This window comes from Pongo abelii, chromosome 6, assembly GCF_028885655.2.
Source record: "Pongo abelii isolate AG06213 chromosome 6, NHGRI_mPonAbe1-v2.0_pri, whole genome shotgun sequence".
NCBI classification, from domain to species: domain Eukaryota; kingdom Metazoa; phylum Chordata; class Mammalia; order Primates; family Hominidae; genus Pongo; species Pongo abelii.
Window position 1 is genome coordinate 139,641,829 of NC_071991.2, and position 16,622 is coordinate 139,658,450.

At 45.2% G+C, this 16,622-nt stretch overlaps 1 protein-coding gene across 1 annotated transcript; it reads right to left on the reverse strand.

The window, feature by feature from the left end:
* Positions 1-4,724: 4,724 nt before the first annotated feature.
* LOC100452723 (putative DBH-like monooxygenase protein 2) lies at positions 4,725-12,555 on the reverse strand. Its single transcript, XM_054559920.1, is given in 13 exon segments — positions 4,725-4,996; positions 5,288-5,402; positions 6,195-6,325; positions 7,778-7,837; positions 7,972-8,068; positions 8,353-8,444; positions 8,796-8,962; positions 9,155-9,257; positions 9,449-9,616; positions 10,453-10,538; positions 10,782-10,941; positions 11,477-11,623; positions 12,268-12,555. Coding segments are annotated over 13 exon segments (1,857 nt in total). The 3' UTR covers positions 4,725-4,753.
* Between the last annotated feature and the right edge of the window lie 4,067 nt (positions 12,556-16,622).

Consider the following 16,622-nt stretch of genomic DNA (forward strand, 5'->3'; position numbering starts at 1 on the left):
AGTGACAGGTAATCTACAAAGGGAAACCCATCATGCTAAGAGCACACATTTCAGCAGAAACTCTACAAACCAGAAGAGACTGGGGGCCTATAGTCAAGTATTCTTAAAGAAAAGAAATTCCAACCAAGGATTTCATATCCAGTAAAACTAAGCTTCATATGCAAGGGAGAAATAAGTTCCTTTTCAGACAAGCAAATGCTAAGGAAATTAGTTACCACCAGACCTGCCTTACAAGAGGTCCTTAGGGAAGTGCCAAATATGGAAAGGAAAGACCATTACCAGCTAAGAAGAAGACTTACCTATCTTAAGTATATATACACCCAACATTGGAGCACCCAGATTCATAAAACAACTACTTGCTTAATGATTTATTCTTTCTATGAAGTATATGATGAGGCCATCAGCTGTGAATCAGAGACGTAGGGAGGTGGTTGTTGGAAGCTTGAGAAAGAAGGTGAAATAGCCATCCTGGAAAGCAGAAACATTAAAAGACAAGGGACCTACCTACACAAGGATCAAAAGCTGTGTTGTAAGCCAGTTTGTCACAAACACACGAGTGCTCTTTCTTCTGCAGCAGTCAGCTACATGGGTACAACTGAAGAAAAAAAAGGTAGATAGAAAATTTGGCCAGAATTGAGATATTACTATGCAAATATGACAGAAAGAGAGAGAGAGTTAATAAAGGTAAGAGTGTTTGTAAGGAAGCAGTTATAGTTCTGGCCCATAGAATCTGGCCTGGGAAAGAAGGGAAGTTAGTACAATAAAAGACTGAGTTCAAAAAACTGAGAGGCTGGTATGCTGGACAGAACCACTCTGTGAATATCGATATTTCCAAAAAGACACAGGAGGAGTGGTGGAAGAAGAGACAGTTGGCTGTAGTCACCAGTGGATGAATGGTGTGACTTGCAGAGGACATTGGATGACAGCAACAAGCAGCTGTGTTCTTAGTACAAGCTTTTCAAAGGAACTGGGGTTTGAGAGAAGGAGAGAAATTGGAGAGGGGAGCAGGGAGGATGTCAGTCTACCTCCACTTCTTGCAAAGAGATGGTAGAAACTTTCAGAGAATTTGTTGATTTCTAAGGGTCTTTTATTGTGGAGGGGTTTCAGAGAAGGTGTGGGATGGGGTCAGACTGGGGCTGTCCAGAGCAGTGTATGGATGAGGGCGCTTAGGATGGTGAGTTACCCCAAAGAATTATATTGTGGATGGTGATTTAGCACATGGGGTAGTGAGCAAGATAGGAATGGTACTCTGATTGGAGAGTAAGTGATTTCCCATGGCTTGAGGGTTTTCTAGATCACATTAGGCAGTGGAAAACCTCAGAAAAGCTGATTTCAATCCAGTTGAGGGTTGATTTATTTGAGGAAAAGATGCTTAAAGATCTCCAGGGGATTACTTTCACCCAATACTAGATGTTTTACCATGTGATAATTACAAGAGTAATACAAGCTATTCTAATTTCAGATTAGACTAGACATTATATTTTTCTTTCTGGCAGATTATAATTTATGATTACAACAATTCCTGTGACCTGTATGAAGATACATATTTCTAATTTCAGCCTGAGAGAAATTTAGTCTTTTATTGGATGATTTAAGTAGATGATTAGTCAGAGGGAAAATTGGTAATATAGAGGACAGAGTGTATTATAAGATGCAACAGAAACTTTTCTCCAATATATGCCCAGATAAAAGTACACCAGAGAAGGAATAGAGTTTAGGGCATATGTGGTTTAAAATATCCACCCATAAAAGAGTTTTGTCCACACCGTATCTTTCCAATCTCATGAGAGGAGGTGAGGGAGAAAAAGAGTTACATTCTCATAGTCACTAGGAGTGAATCTGACCTCAGAAACCCCTGAAGGATGAGAGATGACAGAAAGGCCCAAGTGACAGAGTGTTCTTGGAGGAAGTTGGGGTATGTTTCTCTTGCAGCATGTAACGCAGTCAGGAAACTTCCATCCAGAACATATGATCTGGAGAGGATCCTGAAGTCATCGAATTCAAGCTCCCACCACCTGTGGGAATGTTTAAAGTACTTTCCCAGCGGTATTCATATGCACTGTCTGTCTAATATGTATGTAATACAAATGCATACCTTTTAACTGTAGAAGCGCATTATTCTCTACAGGTTGACAAAAATATAGTCCATTTCTTGAGGCGACTGGAAGAGGAAACATTAGGTGGCATGGAGTAAGTCTCAGAGGGGGACAGTGTGAGCTCAGGGAGAGAATGGCTGCTGAGGGGCTTGTAGGCATGTAACTGCAGCTCTGTAAGGGAAGAGAAATGCATGTCTCATTTCCTATTTATTTCAGTGGCGCCTGTTTTTGACCTGATGTCAAGCACATAGACTGTGCTCAATGAATATGTTACTGATAACTAAATGCTGAGACCAGCAATAGAGAGAAAAATAAAAGGAGAAAAGGAGGCTAGAAAGGAACATAAAGTTGAAGGAGAGAGCAAGGGAGAACAGCAGGGCCTGGGAACCTTATTGGCCACAACCTGGGCAAAGGGAGACATTGGAAGATTCTGGCTGCAGAACCTGGGGGCTCTGCCCAGCTTGAACCTGCTAGAAAAGGCCCAAGAGTAAGACTGCAGCACAAACTGAGGGATAGCATCTGAAATCCAGCCAAAAAGGGTGTTTATTGTGTGTGTGTGTGTGTGTGTGTGTGTTTACCTATTGTGTGTGTGTGTGTGTTTACCTAAAAGATGCTGAATCAGTTTGCTTGGGGACACTCGGAGAAAAACAGGTTGATTAGAAATGATAGACTTGCTCACAAATTGGACAAAGCAATGAAGAACAGGTGGTCTGTTCTGGTTGTTTTGAGTTTTAATGTAGTTAGTATTTTTATCTGTGTGTTTCCTCATACTGTAGATAGTACAGTCATCCCTAGGTATACGTGAAAGATTGATTCCAGGACTGCCCACAGATAGCAAATTTCAAGTATACTCAAGTCCTGCAGTGGGCCCTGCGCAACATGTGTATACAAAAAAAATCAGTCCTCCATGTACACAGGTTTTGTATCCTGTGAATACTATATTTTCAACATGCACATTTGGTTGAAAAAAATCTATGTATAAGTGAACCCGTGCAGTCCAAACCTGTGTTGTTCAAGGGTCAACTATATTGTGTTTACCTCCAATAGTGGGCAGAGTGCCTTTGGATTATTATATAAAAGGATAATTTTAATTTCCCTTGAATGGTGACAAGGGAGAAGACCAGCAATGAATATAGACACCGTAGGATTCAGTTGAGCCTAGTTTTTTCATAATCATGAACTTTAAAATACATCTTCAAGTACAGAAAGCCACTGTGCTCAAACGAGGCCTAGAAGTGATGCTGATCTATGAGAATGGTCAACATTGAGACTACAGGCACTGAATGTGGACACCGAGGATTTTGCAGAGTCTCAAAGTGGAGCACCCAGAATTCTCCAGAGGAAAAGACAGCAAAGGTCATAGGCTCCTTACCTCTCATGTCACCAATCCCAGAGGGGCATAATGCTCTGCCATGAAGCAGAGCTATGATAATAGTTCAACACTAGGCCTCTGGAGTAGTGACACAGAGTTTGCTGAGGCCATAGTCCCGGTTTCCAGAGGATTAGGATCCCTTTAAACACCTTTGGATATCCAGAGTAGGGGTTCCTCTTAGATGACATGAACAATGAGCAAAGCGATTCACAGATGAGAATGGTGACTTTAAAACTTGAAGAAGAGGGTGGTGCTGAGCTTGTCAAGCTTAGAAAAATACATAAATGCTCCTAGAAATTCTCAAGGCAGCCGCCACGAAAATTATTCTTTCCTGAAAACTGTGGTTGCGAACTGCAGCCTGACTCTATGAACCATTTGCACCTAGTCACTGCTCTGTTCCTATGAACTTCCTTGACATGCCTGGGCTCTAGTGCTAAGGACTGCCTCTCTCCATCTTGCTCTTGTCCTGATCTTAGCTTTCAATCCAGCCTGCCTGCTCAGGTAGGCTCTTGAAACCTAGTGGCCTGAGTGTTGATAACGTGACACTCAATGGGATAAACAAAGTTCATCGGACAGCAGGGATACAGGTGAGGAGAGCAAGGCTGTGCATTAAATGTCACATTTGGACAACCAGGTCCTCAAATGCTCCCTGAGTGCCTAATACTGAGCAATTTGAGACCATCCAGCTGCCCCTCCTGGAACAAAAGCTCAAAGGAAAGAGATGGCAACAGGAAGCGAGCCGAGTTTTCTTTAATATGATATATTGAGCTTTGTCCTTTATAAACAGAGCCCCTCCCTTTACTGCAAATTACCCTTTTCTCTCCCCAACTTACAGGGCCAGGCACAAATGCCAGAAGAAAGACAAACAGAAACCACCTCCAGGGCCAGGTATGGGCCAAGGGAGGTTTGCAGGGCTCTCTTTGTAATTCAGAATCTCTCTGATTCAAGTCCCTTCCTCTTCATGCATCTTCTTAAGAAAGCTGGGGCATCAGCCTTCTCAGAGTGGATCCGTTACCTTACACCCAGCCTTGGAGCAAGACTCTGCCAGAAAATATGCGGCCCCGCCCGTGATTTCTAATGCTTTAAAGGATGATTTGCACAGCTCATCACAGAAGAATCTTCATGGAATATGTGCAGTGCCCAGGCCTGCAGTGTCAAGACCTGGGTCATGAGAAGGGACACAGATGAGGGATTTGGGGGGCCAATGCAGGAAGGAGTTTCTGTGTTTGATGATAAGGGAGGGCTGAGGAGAGAGCGGCCTGGGTATGTATGTGAAGAGACAGCATCAGACTCCATTCTGCAGCATGGCCAGGAGCCAGAAGAGTGTGTGCTGCAGCAGCAGGATGGCCGCCAGGGGGAGATGCCTCAGGGTGGCCCTGCTAGAGCTCGAGAGGGCCACAGGTGCAGCTCTGAAGCCTGCAGGGGTCTTGTCCTAGGCCTCCACTTTGCCTCCAGATGACTCCAAGCAGGGCCCCCGGGGAGCAGGGATGATGTCTGGAATCCAGCCTGTTGTGTTTTCCACCACCTCCTGCAAGGGAGAGCAAAAAACAGGGTAAAGGTAAAGGATCTCACTTTTCTTTCCTGAGATCATCCCCAGTTCTCGCAGAGCTCACAGGCTAACCATGAGGCTCTGACCACATCTGCAACCCAGGACAGCAGCAACCCACCTTTCTGCTTTCTCAGCACCCCGTTCCCTGACCCAGCATTCCTACCATTGCCATTCACGTCCCTCATTCTTCTCTTTTCCTGCTTCCACTCAGCACCACTCCCCACCCTTCCATCTCTAACTCTAAAGGGTGGTCTCTCCTGGGACACTCACATCAATGGTCTTTATTATCACTGTCTGCTGGGCCTCCTTGCAGGCTTTCTCAGCTTTCTTAATGCTCTCCAGGGTCCACTTGACATCATTCATGTCCATCATTCCCTCCATGGGGCTGCTGTGGGTGGTAGGATCAGGGCAGGGGGAACAGATTAGGATTGACTTAGAGCTTCGGCAAAACATGTACACTCATTTTTGTTAGAATCAATTCCATGTCAGAAAAAGCCATAAGTAGTGTCTTACAAAACAAAGAGACAATTATAATGAGTTTGAAAAGAGAAATATCAGAACTCAGAGATGAGAATTTTAAAACATGAAAAAGAGGATCTTCTGACTCTTTAGGAAGTGATTCTTCATCCGGAGGGCACGGAGTAAGACAGGTTCCCTGAAGTCACTTTATCAACCTTCTCGGAGGCAATTTCATTTCCCTGAAATTGTATGTGAAATAGGGTGTATTTGCATAGATGTGCATTTTTTTCATGCAAAAATATTTCATAGTTCTCATGAGAACCTCAGAGGGGATCCTTACCCCAAAATAATGAAGGTTCATGACTTGAAAGTAAACAGAGTCTTTGGCTTAGTCAAGTAGCGTATGTGAAAAAAGGCAGACAAAGAATTTGTACATAAAGGATCTCACTTCTAGGGTTCAGTTTTATCTGTTCCTCTGAATGACCTTGCTGATATGGGAAAAGAAGTCCCACAAAAAATCCTGTCTTGTGCCAGAGCTTTCAGAGTTAGATCCTGATGGGAACAGGAGTGAGGGCGGCAGGAGCTGGTCAGGCAGCCCCCGAAAGAATCCTGACTAACCAGCTTAGGAGGTAGTGGGTAGGGCTTCCTTTCTTCCTCCCCCAGTCCTCCCCAAAGTTCCTTCCACACACACGAGGTCCTATATTTCAGGATGACTCACTCTGATGCCTCCTCCCCCAGCTCGTGGGCCACGTAGATGATGTCAGCGTACCCCATGCAGCTAGAGATGTTATTTCGGGGATAGTAGAAGAGGAAGATGAGGCACATCTCATTAATGGTGCTGGGGCCTCCCTGGAGGAAATAGACAAAGATGGAGAGACAAAGATCCAAAGGCATGCAGAGACAGGAGGACAAAGCAAACAGAAAATAGTTGAAGTGGTTATCTTACCAGTGATGCCATTCTCCTTTTCCCTTAAGGTAGAGCCAGCTCACTGCCCTATTTGCTGCTCTATTTCCATTAGTGGACAATTATTGACATTATTTCCAAAAAGCATTCCATATATCTGCCCTGACCTCAGCTTCACTGCCACTATCCTGGTTTGGGCTAGATTATCTGCCTCTCAACTAGTGTCAGTCACTCATCTGTTCTAATTGCAATCTGACCTCTGTAGAGCTGCCAGACAAGTTGTTTACAATCATCTTGCATCCTGCCATTTGCCTATTCTGAAACCTCCAGTGGCTTCCAGTAGTCCATTAAACAATAGTCAGTCATCACTAAACCAATTATTTGATTCTATCGAATAAATTCCAACCCATTCATTCATTCCATTTACTTACCTGGCAAATATTTACAGAGTTAGCCCTGCTGTCCTGGAGATATAGGTAGGTCAGGATCACCCCTGCTTCAAGGAATGTTTCCAACTTTATCATCCTCATCCTCATTCCATTCCTTCAGATATCTTTTCCCATTTTTTAACTTCCAACCAAACTTCTTCATGTGCACCACACGCTTTCCTTATATATGGCTTTCTCAGTTTTTTTCCTTCTCCAGAATTCCCCATCTCTATGTGTCTAAAGAAGGACTAATTCACCTACATCACGTGTTCAGTTCATTGTAGTAGGATCTCATGATTCTTTCCTGTGAATTTCCCTAGTGGTTTATTCCCATTCTTCTTGTATGGTATATATCACTTACTAACTTGTAATATAATCATTTGTAGGGCGGTATTTTTTCCTCGTTGCCTGCAACACGTTTTGAATCCCACAAGCACTGAATCACTCCCGATGCACAAAATGGGGGATTTTTTTGTGATCATAGAAACAATAGCCAACTTTAATTGAGCATCTACTACAAGTCAGGCAATGATTTAGGTGTTTTGCATGTGTTAACCAACTCTCACAACAATCTTATGTAGTAGAAAGTAGTATTAATCTTATGCGAATTGGGAAACTGAGATACAAAGAAGCCAAATAACTTGTCTAAAGTTAGAAATGTACTAAATGATTGTGCTGATATTCAAACCGAGGCAATGAGGCCCCAGAATCTCTGCTCTTAGTTGCTATAGCATACTATATTTCCAGGGTCTTAGTGGGTTATTGGCAGAGAATGTGAGAAATCCCTGTTCCTATCTTAGATGCATGGGGTGTGAGAACATGAAAAGCCCCATGTGGATGTGTGATGCCATTGGAGGAAGGAAGGGGCTTCAGTGAAATCACAGGGGTCACTCGGTAGCCAAAGCCATGAGTGGGCTCTCCACTGGGGCTATGGTCATGGTGACCATGGCGGGGAGAGAGGTCACTTACAAATGTCATGGAGTCACAGTCCAGTGTCTGGTAGTGACATTCTACCAGCAATCCATCTCCCTGTTCAGAGTGAAACATGAAGGCTGAGAGTGAGACGCAGAGGGACTGGTACAGCTTGAGAACTTTCTTGGCTGGCAGTAATGAGGTATGAGGCTGCTGCCCCTGACTCTGCTAGGCCTCCCTCAGACTCTCACCAGCTTGATCTCCACTCGAGAGGGCAAATCTCGAGTCTCCTGCAGGTTGAAGTCGTAGGAATCGTCTTTACAGATTGTTCGAAGTTGTGTTCCATTCCTAGAGGAAGAGAAGGCGGGAATTCAGAAATAAAGAGAAGATGAAATAGAGAGGGGTCTGCCAATAAAGATGTAGCATGTGGGTGGGGTCATTCTGTGAGTAGATTATCCACAAAAGTAAACAAAAAACTTCTTCCACAGTCTTATTCCAGTTATTTCTACTCTAAAGATAGTTGTAGCTCTTCCTTATTCTCAACCGGGCATAATTGTATGCTACAGAATAAATCACTATTCTTAAAATTCATTCCCACCTGCAGAAGGGAAAGCTTCAAGGTCTTCCCTTACCTGTATTACACTGCTTGCAGAGCCCGTCCAGCAAAGTGGGTGTGCAGCAGGTAGCCATATACCTGTATGTCAGGCATAGGAGCTCCATTCATCTGTAACAGGGAAGAGGTGCACCTGATTTGTTAAGGACTCTGTTCTTGACCTGCTGCTTGATTTTCCTCCCTTGATATTTGACACCTTCCTCTGATGACTGACATTTGCCACTGTAATTCTTATTGAACCTTTCTGGCCCTTCTTCCTTCTGCACTCCCCTTGTTCTCAAAGCCCAGACTCCTTCCCTTCCTTGCAAAAGTCATGTTAGTGAATTTCCTGAGCACCAGGCTGTAATTATTCTCCAAGTCTGGGGCTCAGGCTGTGTGGGCTTGTGGATCAGACCAGATCTGGCATGGGGGGGCAAGGAGAGTGTGTTTCCTCCTCAGGAAGGGTGTGCCTCCCAGCTCCACCTCCTCAAACTTCTCCGTCCTACACAGCCCACAGGACATGAAGGACTCAGCGCCCGGGGGGATGAAGTGGATGGGAAACGTGAGGAAGCCCAGCTGGAGGACGCCCATGTCATATTTGCGCAGCTGAGAAGTGTAGTACACGTGAATCCCTGAGGAATCATACACACCTGGTGCAGAGAGGAACAGTCAATCACAGGAGACAGGAGAGTGGGTCACAATGCGGAGAGAAAGAGGCCCAGGAAAGCTGGGGTGGGGCTTTGACCACAGGGAGTCAGCACACATCCCACAATGCGTTCCCAATACCGAAAAAACTAGCCAGCTCCACCAGCTTCCCTTCCTTAAATCCTCTGGATGCTCACCAGGAAGGTTGTTAAAATTGCTGTAATGAATCTCCAGTCGGATCCACTGAGGGTCTAAGGGGGTCCCAATAGAGACGCCTACGTCATCTGGAAACTGGTAGCTCTGTTGGAAGGAAGTAGATTTGGCAGCAAGAAGGGCTGGGAACCAGCCGTAGGGATTCAGGGCTTCTGGCCTTGTTTTCTAATTGTCATCCCAGACTTCCCCTATCCCCTGGTCTTCCACCAGCCCAGTGATCTCATTACCCAACCACATGCACCCGCTTAGAAATGTGTTTACCCCATCATGGGACTCACAGTGCCCCCGACAGCCCAGCCCACGATGACCTGTGAGCAGAGGGAGAAGGCGGGGTCGGCCCCATAGCAGTTGCTGATGCCTGTGGGGAGAACGCTAGCATTGCCACAGGCGTACACCAGGATGTGATGCACCATTGTCTCATTGTGGTAGACCAACTTAGGCTCAAACTGGGCAGAAAAGGGAGAGCAGAACATGATCAAGACCTTCTACATCAAATCCATATTATCTTCCTTCCTTTGTGTCAAATAAGACTATACCCATTTCCCTCTTCTCTCTGTTTCTCTCTCTCCCTTTTTCTCTGTTTTTATTCCCCAAGCTATCATTTTCCCACCCACTCAGTTTGACTCTTCTCTCAACTCCCCCCTCCTTTAAGTCCCTTCTGGAGAGCAGACATATGAAATCTAGCCTGGGACATTCCAAGACTTCTGCCTTCCCTTAGCAACCTCCTCAGTTCACTGTATCTGAGCATGTAGCCATGTCTTTTCAAGTTATCTGTCTAAAGAAAAAAAGTCTCTACATTTGCCACTTATTGCCAGATCATACCTTTATTTATTTGATCAAAATTGCAATCACTCAAATATGAAATTGGGTTACCAAGTTTTAGTTCATTCTAGCCAGACTTCGCCAACCTCCTGACAGCCCCTGGCCATATCCTCTCCCTGCCTTTACCTCCTCTTGGGCTAAGAGAGCACAATTCTGGGGCCAGGTTGAGGCTTATACTTTGTTCTTTGCAAACAATTATTAATTCTTAACTTTCATCAACATGTCCGTTGCATTGTGGGGCTTAAATAAAATCGCCCTGGGAGTTACATTTCTGGGCTCAGGAAATGATGTAGCCATGACCTCCACCAAGCCCTGCCTGTCCCCCTGTTCTTGCAACTACTTCCTTCTTGCTTCCTCCAAGAAATTTTCCAGACCTCATCCTCCAGGGTTGACCACACCCCCTGCTCTGCTCCAGCACCCTTCCCTGCCTTGACAATGTCCCCCATCTGGTCCACCATACCTTGTAAATGTGATGCTTCTGGCTCACAATAGGGAGAGGAAGAAAGGTGCAGGCATACGTGGTGTCATCCTCTGGAATGAGGAACTGTGGAAGGGTGCACAGAAGCTGAGCCAGATGACAGTGAGGCTCCGAAGAAATAGGGTAAGGGCCAGGCCAGGGAAAGGGGTTCATGTTAGGGTCAGACTGGCAGTCCTTAGGAGACAGAGAAGAGTCAGAGTAATCTCCACCCAAGGGATGTACTGAATACTGGGGGCAAGAGAAGGGATCTGGGTTGAGTGGGGTGAGGAGAAGGGAGCTGGAGGCTGCTGGGTGTGACGAAGGTGTCTTATCAGTGATCTCCAAGTCATGGATGATGGTGTCCTCAGGGACATCCAGATTGTCAGGGTGGACGACTTGTAGCAGAAAGATAGACTTGACAAAAGTACGCTCCTGATCCAGCTTCGGAGTGTCATCCAGGCCATAGGCAGCCAGCACCCTCACAGTGTCGCTCTGCGGGGTGCCATGAGCATTGAGGAGCTGCCACCCCTGAGCAGCACTCTGCATATCCCTGCACCCAAGGACCTACACAAGGCACATGCTCATGTCTACATGGTGGAATGGAAGGAGCTTCACACTAGGAGTGAGAACTAGTCAGGTTCTATTTCTGCCTCCGACGCTCACTTGCTGGTGATCTTGAGCAAGTCACATTCCCTCTCGCATGCCCTCTCTAAGCTTGTATCCACATCTGTAAAATGAAAGGACTGAATTAAACTCTTATATCCTAACACTCTAAAGGTCAGCGAAACTGGGCAGAATTCTTCAAAAGGAGAACCCTGGAGCAGGTGGGCAGGAGGTGAATCAGTGGGAGGTCACCCTGCAGAAGGCTTGTGGATTTCAGCAGGTGGCACAATTGGAGCATTACCTGGGAAGGCTGAGGGGAATAGAAGTCCTGGGAATGATGACTAGCTGCCTGACTGGGAGCAACTACCTCTCCAGAAGGAAAACCTGCTTGTGATTAAATGCTTTTCTCTGCTCGCTATTTTACCATAATATCCAGGTCATGAGGATCGCAAGAGCGGAAGGGCCTGGAAAAACGCATGGTGGTGTAAACAGCATCTTCCGTCAGCCCCAGCACCTCAGCATCCTGGCTCCCATCCTCCTTCAGAGTGTCTTCGTCCACCAAGTGCTGATCCTTGGGTCCAGTGAAGGTCAAGAAGTAAGAACTAGGAGCTTCAAATGTCATGCTTTGGAGCAGTGGCTGTCCCTTTAGATCCCCTAGGATACTAGAGTAGCAGAACCCAGGTGTTCTTTATTATGTAGTTTTCTCCTTGGGCAGAGCATGGGCTGAAGAACATGGCAGAGCACCGTTTTATGGACAATGGAGTTTCACCACCTGACCTTGCTTTACTTCTCCCATTTCAAATCTCATCTCCATAAAGTCTAATATTCCTGCATCCCTAATACTTGAAGGCTCACATATTATCTGAAGTATATATGGCATTCATCCTCTCTCATGTGGCTCTTCATGTAACTATTTCTCAAACAGCTTTGAATTTTCCCCAGTGACCTGCATTTAGTGGGCTATTAGCAAGTAAGTGGTGCAAGACTATCTCACAATCTAATGGTTTCATTCTCTCAGCAGTCTTAGAGACTTGCAGTCTTGAAGACATAGATTTCAAACTCTACAATGGACCATTTCTGGAGGGACACACCAGCATTCAGCTGGCATTCTGGGAGTGTGTTTAGATATCGTTGGGGAATGTGAATCCTTTCTGGACAGGAACCATCCTTAACCCAACAAAGACCCTCATCCTTGGAAGCAAGTCACCCTCACACCGAGAAATAGACATTGCCTTTAGGCAAGACTCCTCCAACGACCAGGTCACTTCCCACGTTGGTGTAGCGATTTGTGACACCCAAGCCCACCCAGCCAGCTCTCCGGAACTGGAGCTCAAAACTGATGATTTCAGCCTCAAGGTCAAAGTCCCAACGCAGGAAAATGACATTAGAAGGATCTAGGAACCTGGAATAGCACAGGCGAGATGTGGGGCCAAGGCGGTTGCTTTGTAAGGGGGCTCCCAGGGCCAAAAGTGGAAAAAGCCTGAAGAGAAGGTCATGGGCCATGGCTCCTGGGACCTGGAGCATCTCCCTTGCAGATGAACATTCGAGAGCTTCAGAGTTTTATGTCCTACCTGGGCCAGGCACCATGCCATGGGGGAGGGCCAGGCTGTGGCACTTCTGATCTGATTATCCTCCGGGTTCAGAGCGATGCCCCTTACATAACTCTGGAGGTGAGAGGTGCCTGGAGAGGATACAGGGCAGGTTGCTTTCACTATGAAGCAGGGGCTTGGCATAAAATTCTTAGGATTGAATCGTTTAGACTTTCCACCCTGACCCCATGCCAGCGTTCTGCCATTGGGGACCCTGCAGAATCAAGAAAGTTTAGTTTCTTTTTCTCCCCCTCCCTTCCTGCCCACCTCTTCCATCTTCTATCCTGGGATGTCTTTACAGGACATTCTGCCTCTGGAATATGTCCCCACCCCACTTTTTATGGGCTTTTCCCATTTTGTCTATGTATAGAACTTCGGTACTAGCAAGGATGTGGGACTGCTTGTAAACCCAGTTTTTCAGTTTCCCAGTGCAGTGCAGGAAGGAGGGAAGTTGCTGGCAGGGACCGGAGTGAAGACTGCGATTTCCATCTGCTAGAGGAGCCTTTGCTACTAATCGCTAGAAGGACACTGAGAGGAGGGATAATCAGCTTCTCAGATGGTTGAGTCTGGGGGCAGCTTTGTTTTTCTGCACACTCCTGGGGAGGAGCAGGAAGATGGAGGAGGTGAGGGGAAGAAGATGAGAAATAAACATGAGTTTGCCTTTGGGATGCTTCGTGCTTTCCCTTCCGGCCATCGATTACCTTTCAGAGAAATTAGTTTAATGGCTCCACAGCAGGCTGAGCTTACCCGATTGAGCACATTAGTATTATGCAAACAATGGAAGCAACACAGAAGGAAGGTTAGAATATTAGAACACCAGAATAGAAAAGAACTTAAGAGCCACTTAGTTTTCCAAAAATTTCAATCCACTTAATTTCTAGATGATGAAACGGGAGCTCCAAAGGGTAACAAGAGTGGTGCTTGATACCCCGTTGAGTCAATGGTGGGTCATAGTCCCTGACCATAATTTTCTTAGGTCACAGACACCCTACGGGTACCAGACCCCCGCCATGCATTTCCACATGGCTTGTCCTGGTGGAGGAATTTAGTGACATTTGTTGGCTGCTTCTTAGGGAAGAAACCAAAGTCTGACTCTAACTCCACAGTATTTTCCCCCTGGTGACTGACACAGCTGACCTAGAGCTAGACGTCACCTCATCTGACCCCTGGTTGCCGGCTCTCCGTTTGACAATAGAGAGGACGGGGACCCTGAGGGCCTCTCCCACACAGACTGTACTTCACCTCTCCACAGAGGAATTCAGCTCAGGAGTAGATGTACAGATGCCGGCGCGATCTGCTTACAGCTCATTGCAGGCATAGTCTTTATTTTTTTTTTTTGGCTACTGAGCTCATCAAAGCTGGTGAGGACCCAGCTAAGGTTGTTTGCTGCTGCTGTGAGCACTTGAGTAGTAATTGGGGTGTGGTGAGGGAGAAAACAAATGCCTCAAGGGGGCAGCCACAGCCCCTAACTCTAGGCCTGACAGAAAAGGTAGGCAGCCATCTGGAAGCCAAGAGGCTTATCTTGGCCCAGGACCAGAGCTGAGCCAAGAGAAAAGGAGAGGTCGGAGCCTGGGAGGCACTGACCTTGAGGAGCAGTAACACCAGAGAGATAACAGGTGCGTGGAGACATTCTGATCCCAATCTCACTTAAGGATTAAGGGAGGGGGCAGTAGGGAGACAGGATAGCCAGTCTTGTAAATTGAAACGGGCCCAGGATCCCTTATCCTGCAATCTCTCCTGCTGGCCAGAGCACTGTCCTCAGCAAAGAGACAAGGTCCTCAATAAAGAGCTGGGAGCAGTGACTGCAGACTCAGAGGGTCTGTTCTCCTGGACCCTTATCTGGCTTCCACCCCGGAAGCCAGGCCATTGCTACACCTATGTGGGGCTCTCTAGGGAGATGGGGCTGGGGCTGGCCCTGCTTCCCTTCTGCATTTATCAAGTGCCTGTGACAGGGAAGACACCACAAGAGGGTCACCGACCTGAGGGCAGTGCAGTCCCAGGTCTTGAAATAGTGAAGTTCAGTTTCTAAACCCCTCTGTGCCTCCTTCTTGCTCTCTGTAAAATGCTGCGGTTGGAGAGATGGTGGATGCAGGGACTTTTAAGTTGAATTTCCCAGATGATTGGTTTCCAAGCTTTCTGAAAAATGAGGCCTCTTATCAATGTTGAAAAAGAGGTAGATCTCATTCTTTTTTATGACTGAACTTAAAGAATGTGATTGGATTGTTTGTAACTCAAAGTATAAAGGCTTTTTTATTTTTTATTTTTTATTTTTGTTTGAGACAAGGTCTCACTCTGTCACCTAGGCTGGATTGCAGTGGCGTAATCACAGCTCACTGCAGCCTTGACCTCCCAGGCTCAGGCGACCTTCCTGCCTCAACCTCCTGAATAGCTGGGATTATAGGTGTGCACCACTATGCCCAGTTAATTTTTGTATTTTTTGTAGAGATGGGGCTTCATCATGTTGCCCAAATACTTGATGTGCTTATTTCACATTGCATGCCTGTATCAAAACATCTCATGTACGCCATACATGTATATACCTACTATGTATGCATAAAAATTTTTTTAAATAATTTTTAAAATTAAAAAAATTCTGAGAATTTAAGCTTTTAATTTCAGCTGAGTACCAAGTGAATGGTAATTAAAGACTAAAATTACTACCAGTTGTCATATTTTAATTGAATTTAAAATTTACCATTGCAAACATAGAAGTCAACTCTTATTGAAAGCTTAGTCTGTACCAAGCTCTATTCTAAAATGTATTGACCCTGCATTTATAGATTTTGTTATTATTTCCATCCTATGGATGAAGCTGCTGAAGCCCAAGGTCCCACCACTGGGTGGTGGCAACACTATGAGTTGTTGGGAAAATATAACTAAATCTATTATGAAGTTGAAGTAAAATAATTGAATATTATATAATTATATGAATTAATCAAATATAATTAAATATATTTCATAAATAATTAAATATTATTAGAAATAATTCAAGGAGAAAAAAATCCCCCAACCCAGAAAACCTCTCTACAAAGGTAGATGAGAATAAAAATACTTTTAAAATCTTTTTTTTTTTTTTTTGAGATGGAGTCTCGCTCTGTTGCCCAGGCTGGAGTGCAGTGGTGTGATCTCAACTCACTGCAACGTCCACCTCCCGGGTTCAAACGATTCTCCTGTCTCAGCCTCCCGAGTAGCTGGGATTACAATTGCCCACCACCACACATGGCTAATTTTTGTACTTTTAGTAGAGACGGGGTTTTACCATATTGATCAGGCTGGTCTCAAACTCCTTACCTTAGGTGATCCACCCACATCGGCCTCCCAAAGTGCTGGGATTACAGGTGTGAGCCACCGTGCCCGGCCAAAAATCTTTTTTTTTTTTTTTTTTTTTTTTTTTTTTTTTACTTATTTTAAGTTCAGGGGTACATATATGTGCAGGCTTGTTATATAGGTAAACTTGTTTCATAGGGGGTAGTTGTACAGATCATTTTGTCACCCAGGTATTAAACCTAGTTATTATTGGATAAACATTAAGCCAGAATGTGATGCAAGTTAATGCCAATCTGTGAAGAGATTGTGAAAACAGAAAGAAATCTCTGCTGTATAGCCCAGCAGATACAACCTACTACATACATGTTCTCAAGATAAACAGCAACTACTCCTCGAGTTAGAGGACTTGACAGCCCCCTTCGCCAACATATAGTTCATTCTAGATTCACTTGGTAATTGCGTTTAGGTTTTCTAATTGGCTTTACATAAAGAAAAAATAAATTTCTCATATCTTCATAACAGTAGGTGGTTTTACAACTTGGTGCAGGGTGTCCCCTTTAAGTCAAGTAAGATTCCTAAACTGGGCTTTTCCCTAGGTTGTTGGGCTTCTAAACTGGCTCTTATTCTCCCTTAGAAACTGGGAAATAGGGCTCTATCTTCCTTGATGACTACCTTTCAAATAAATTGTTGTCTGGTTCTTGAGGAAGGTATTTC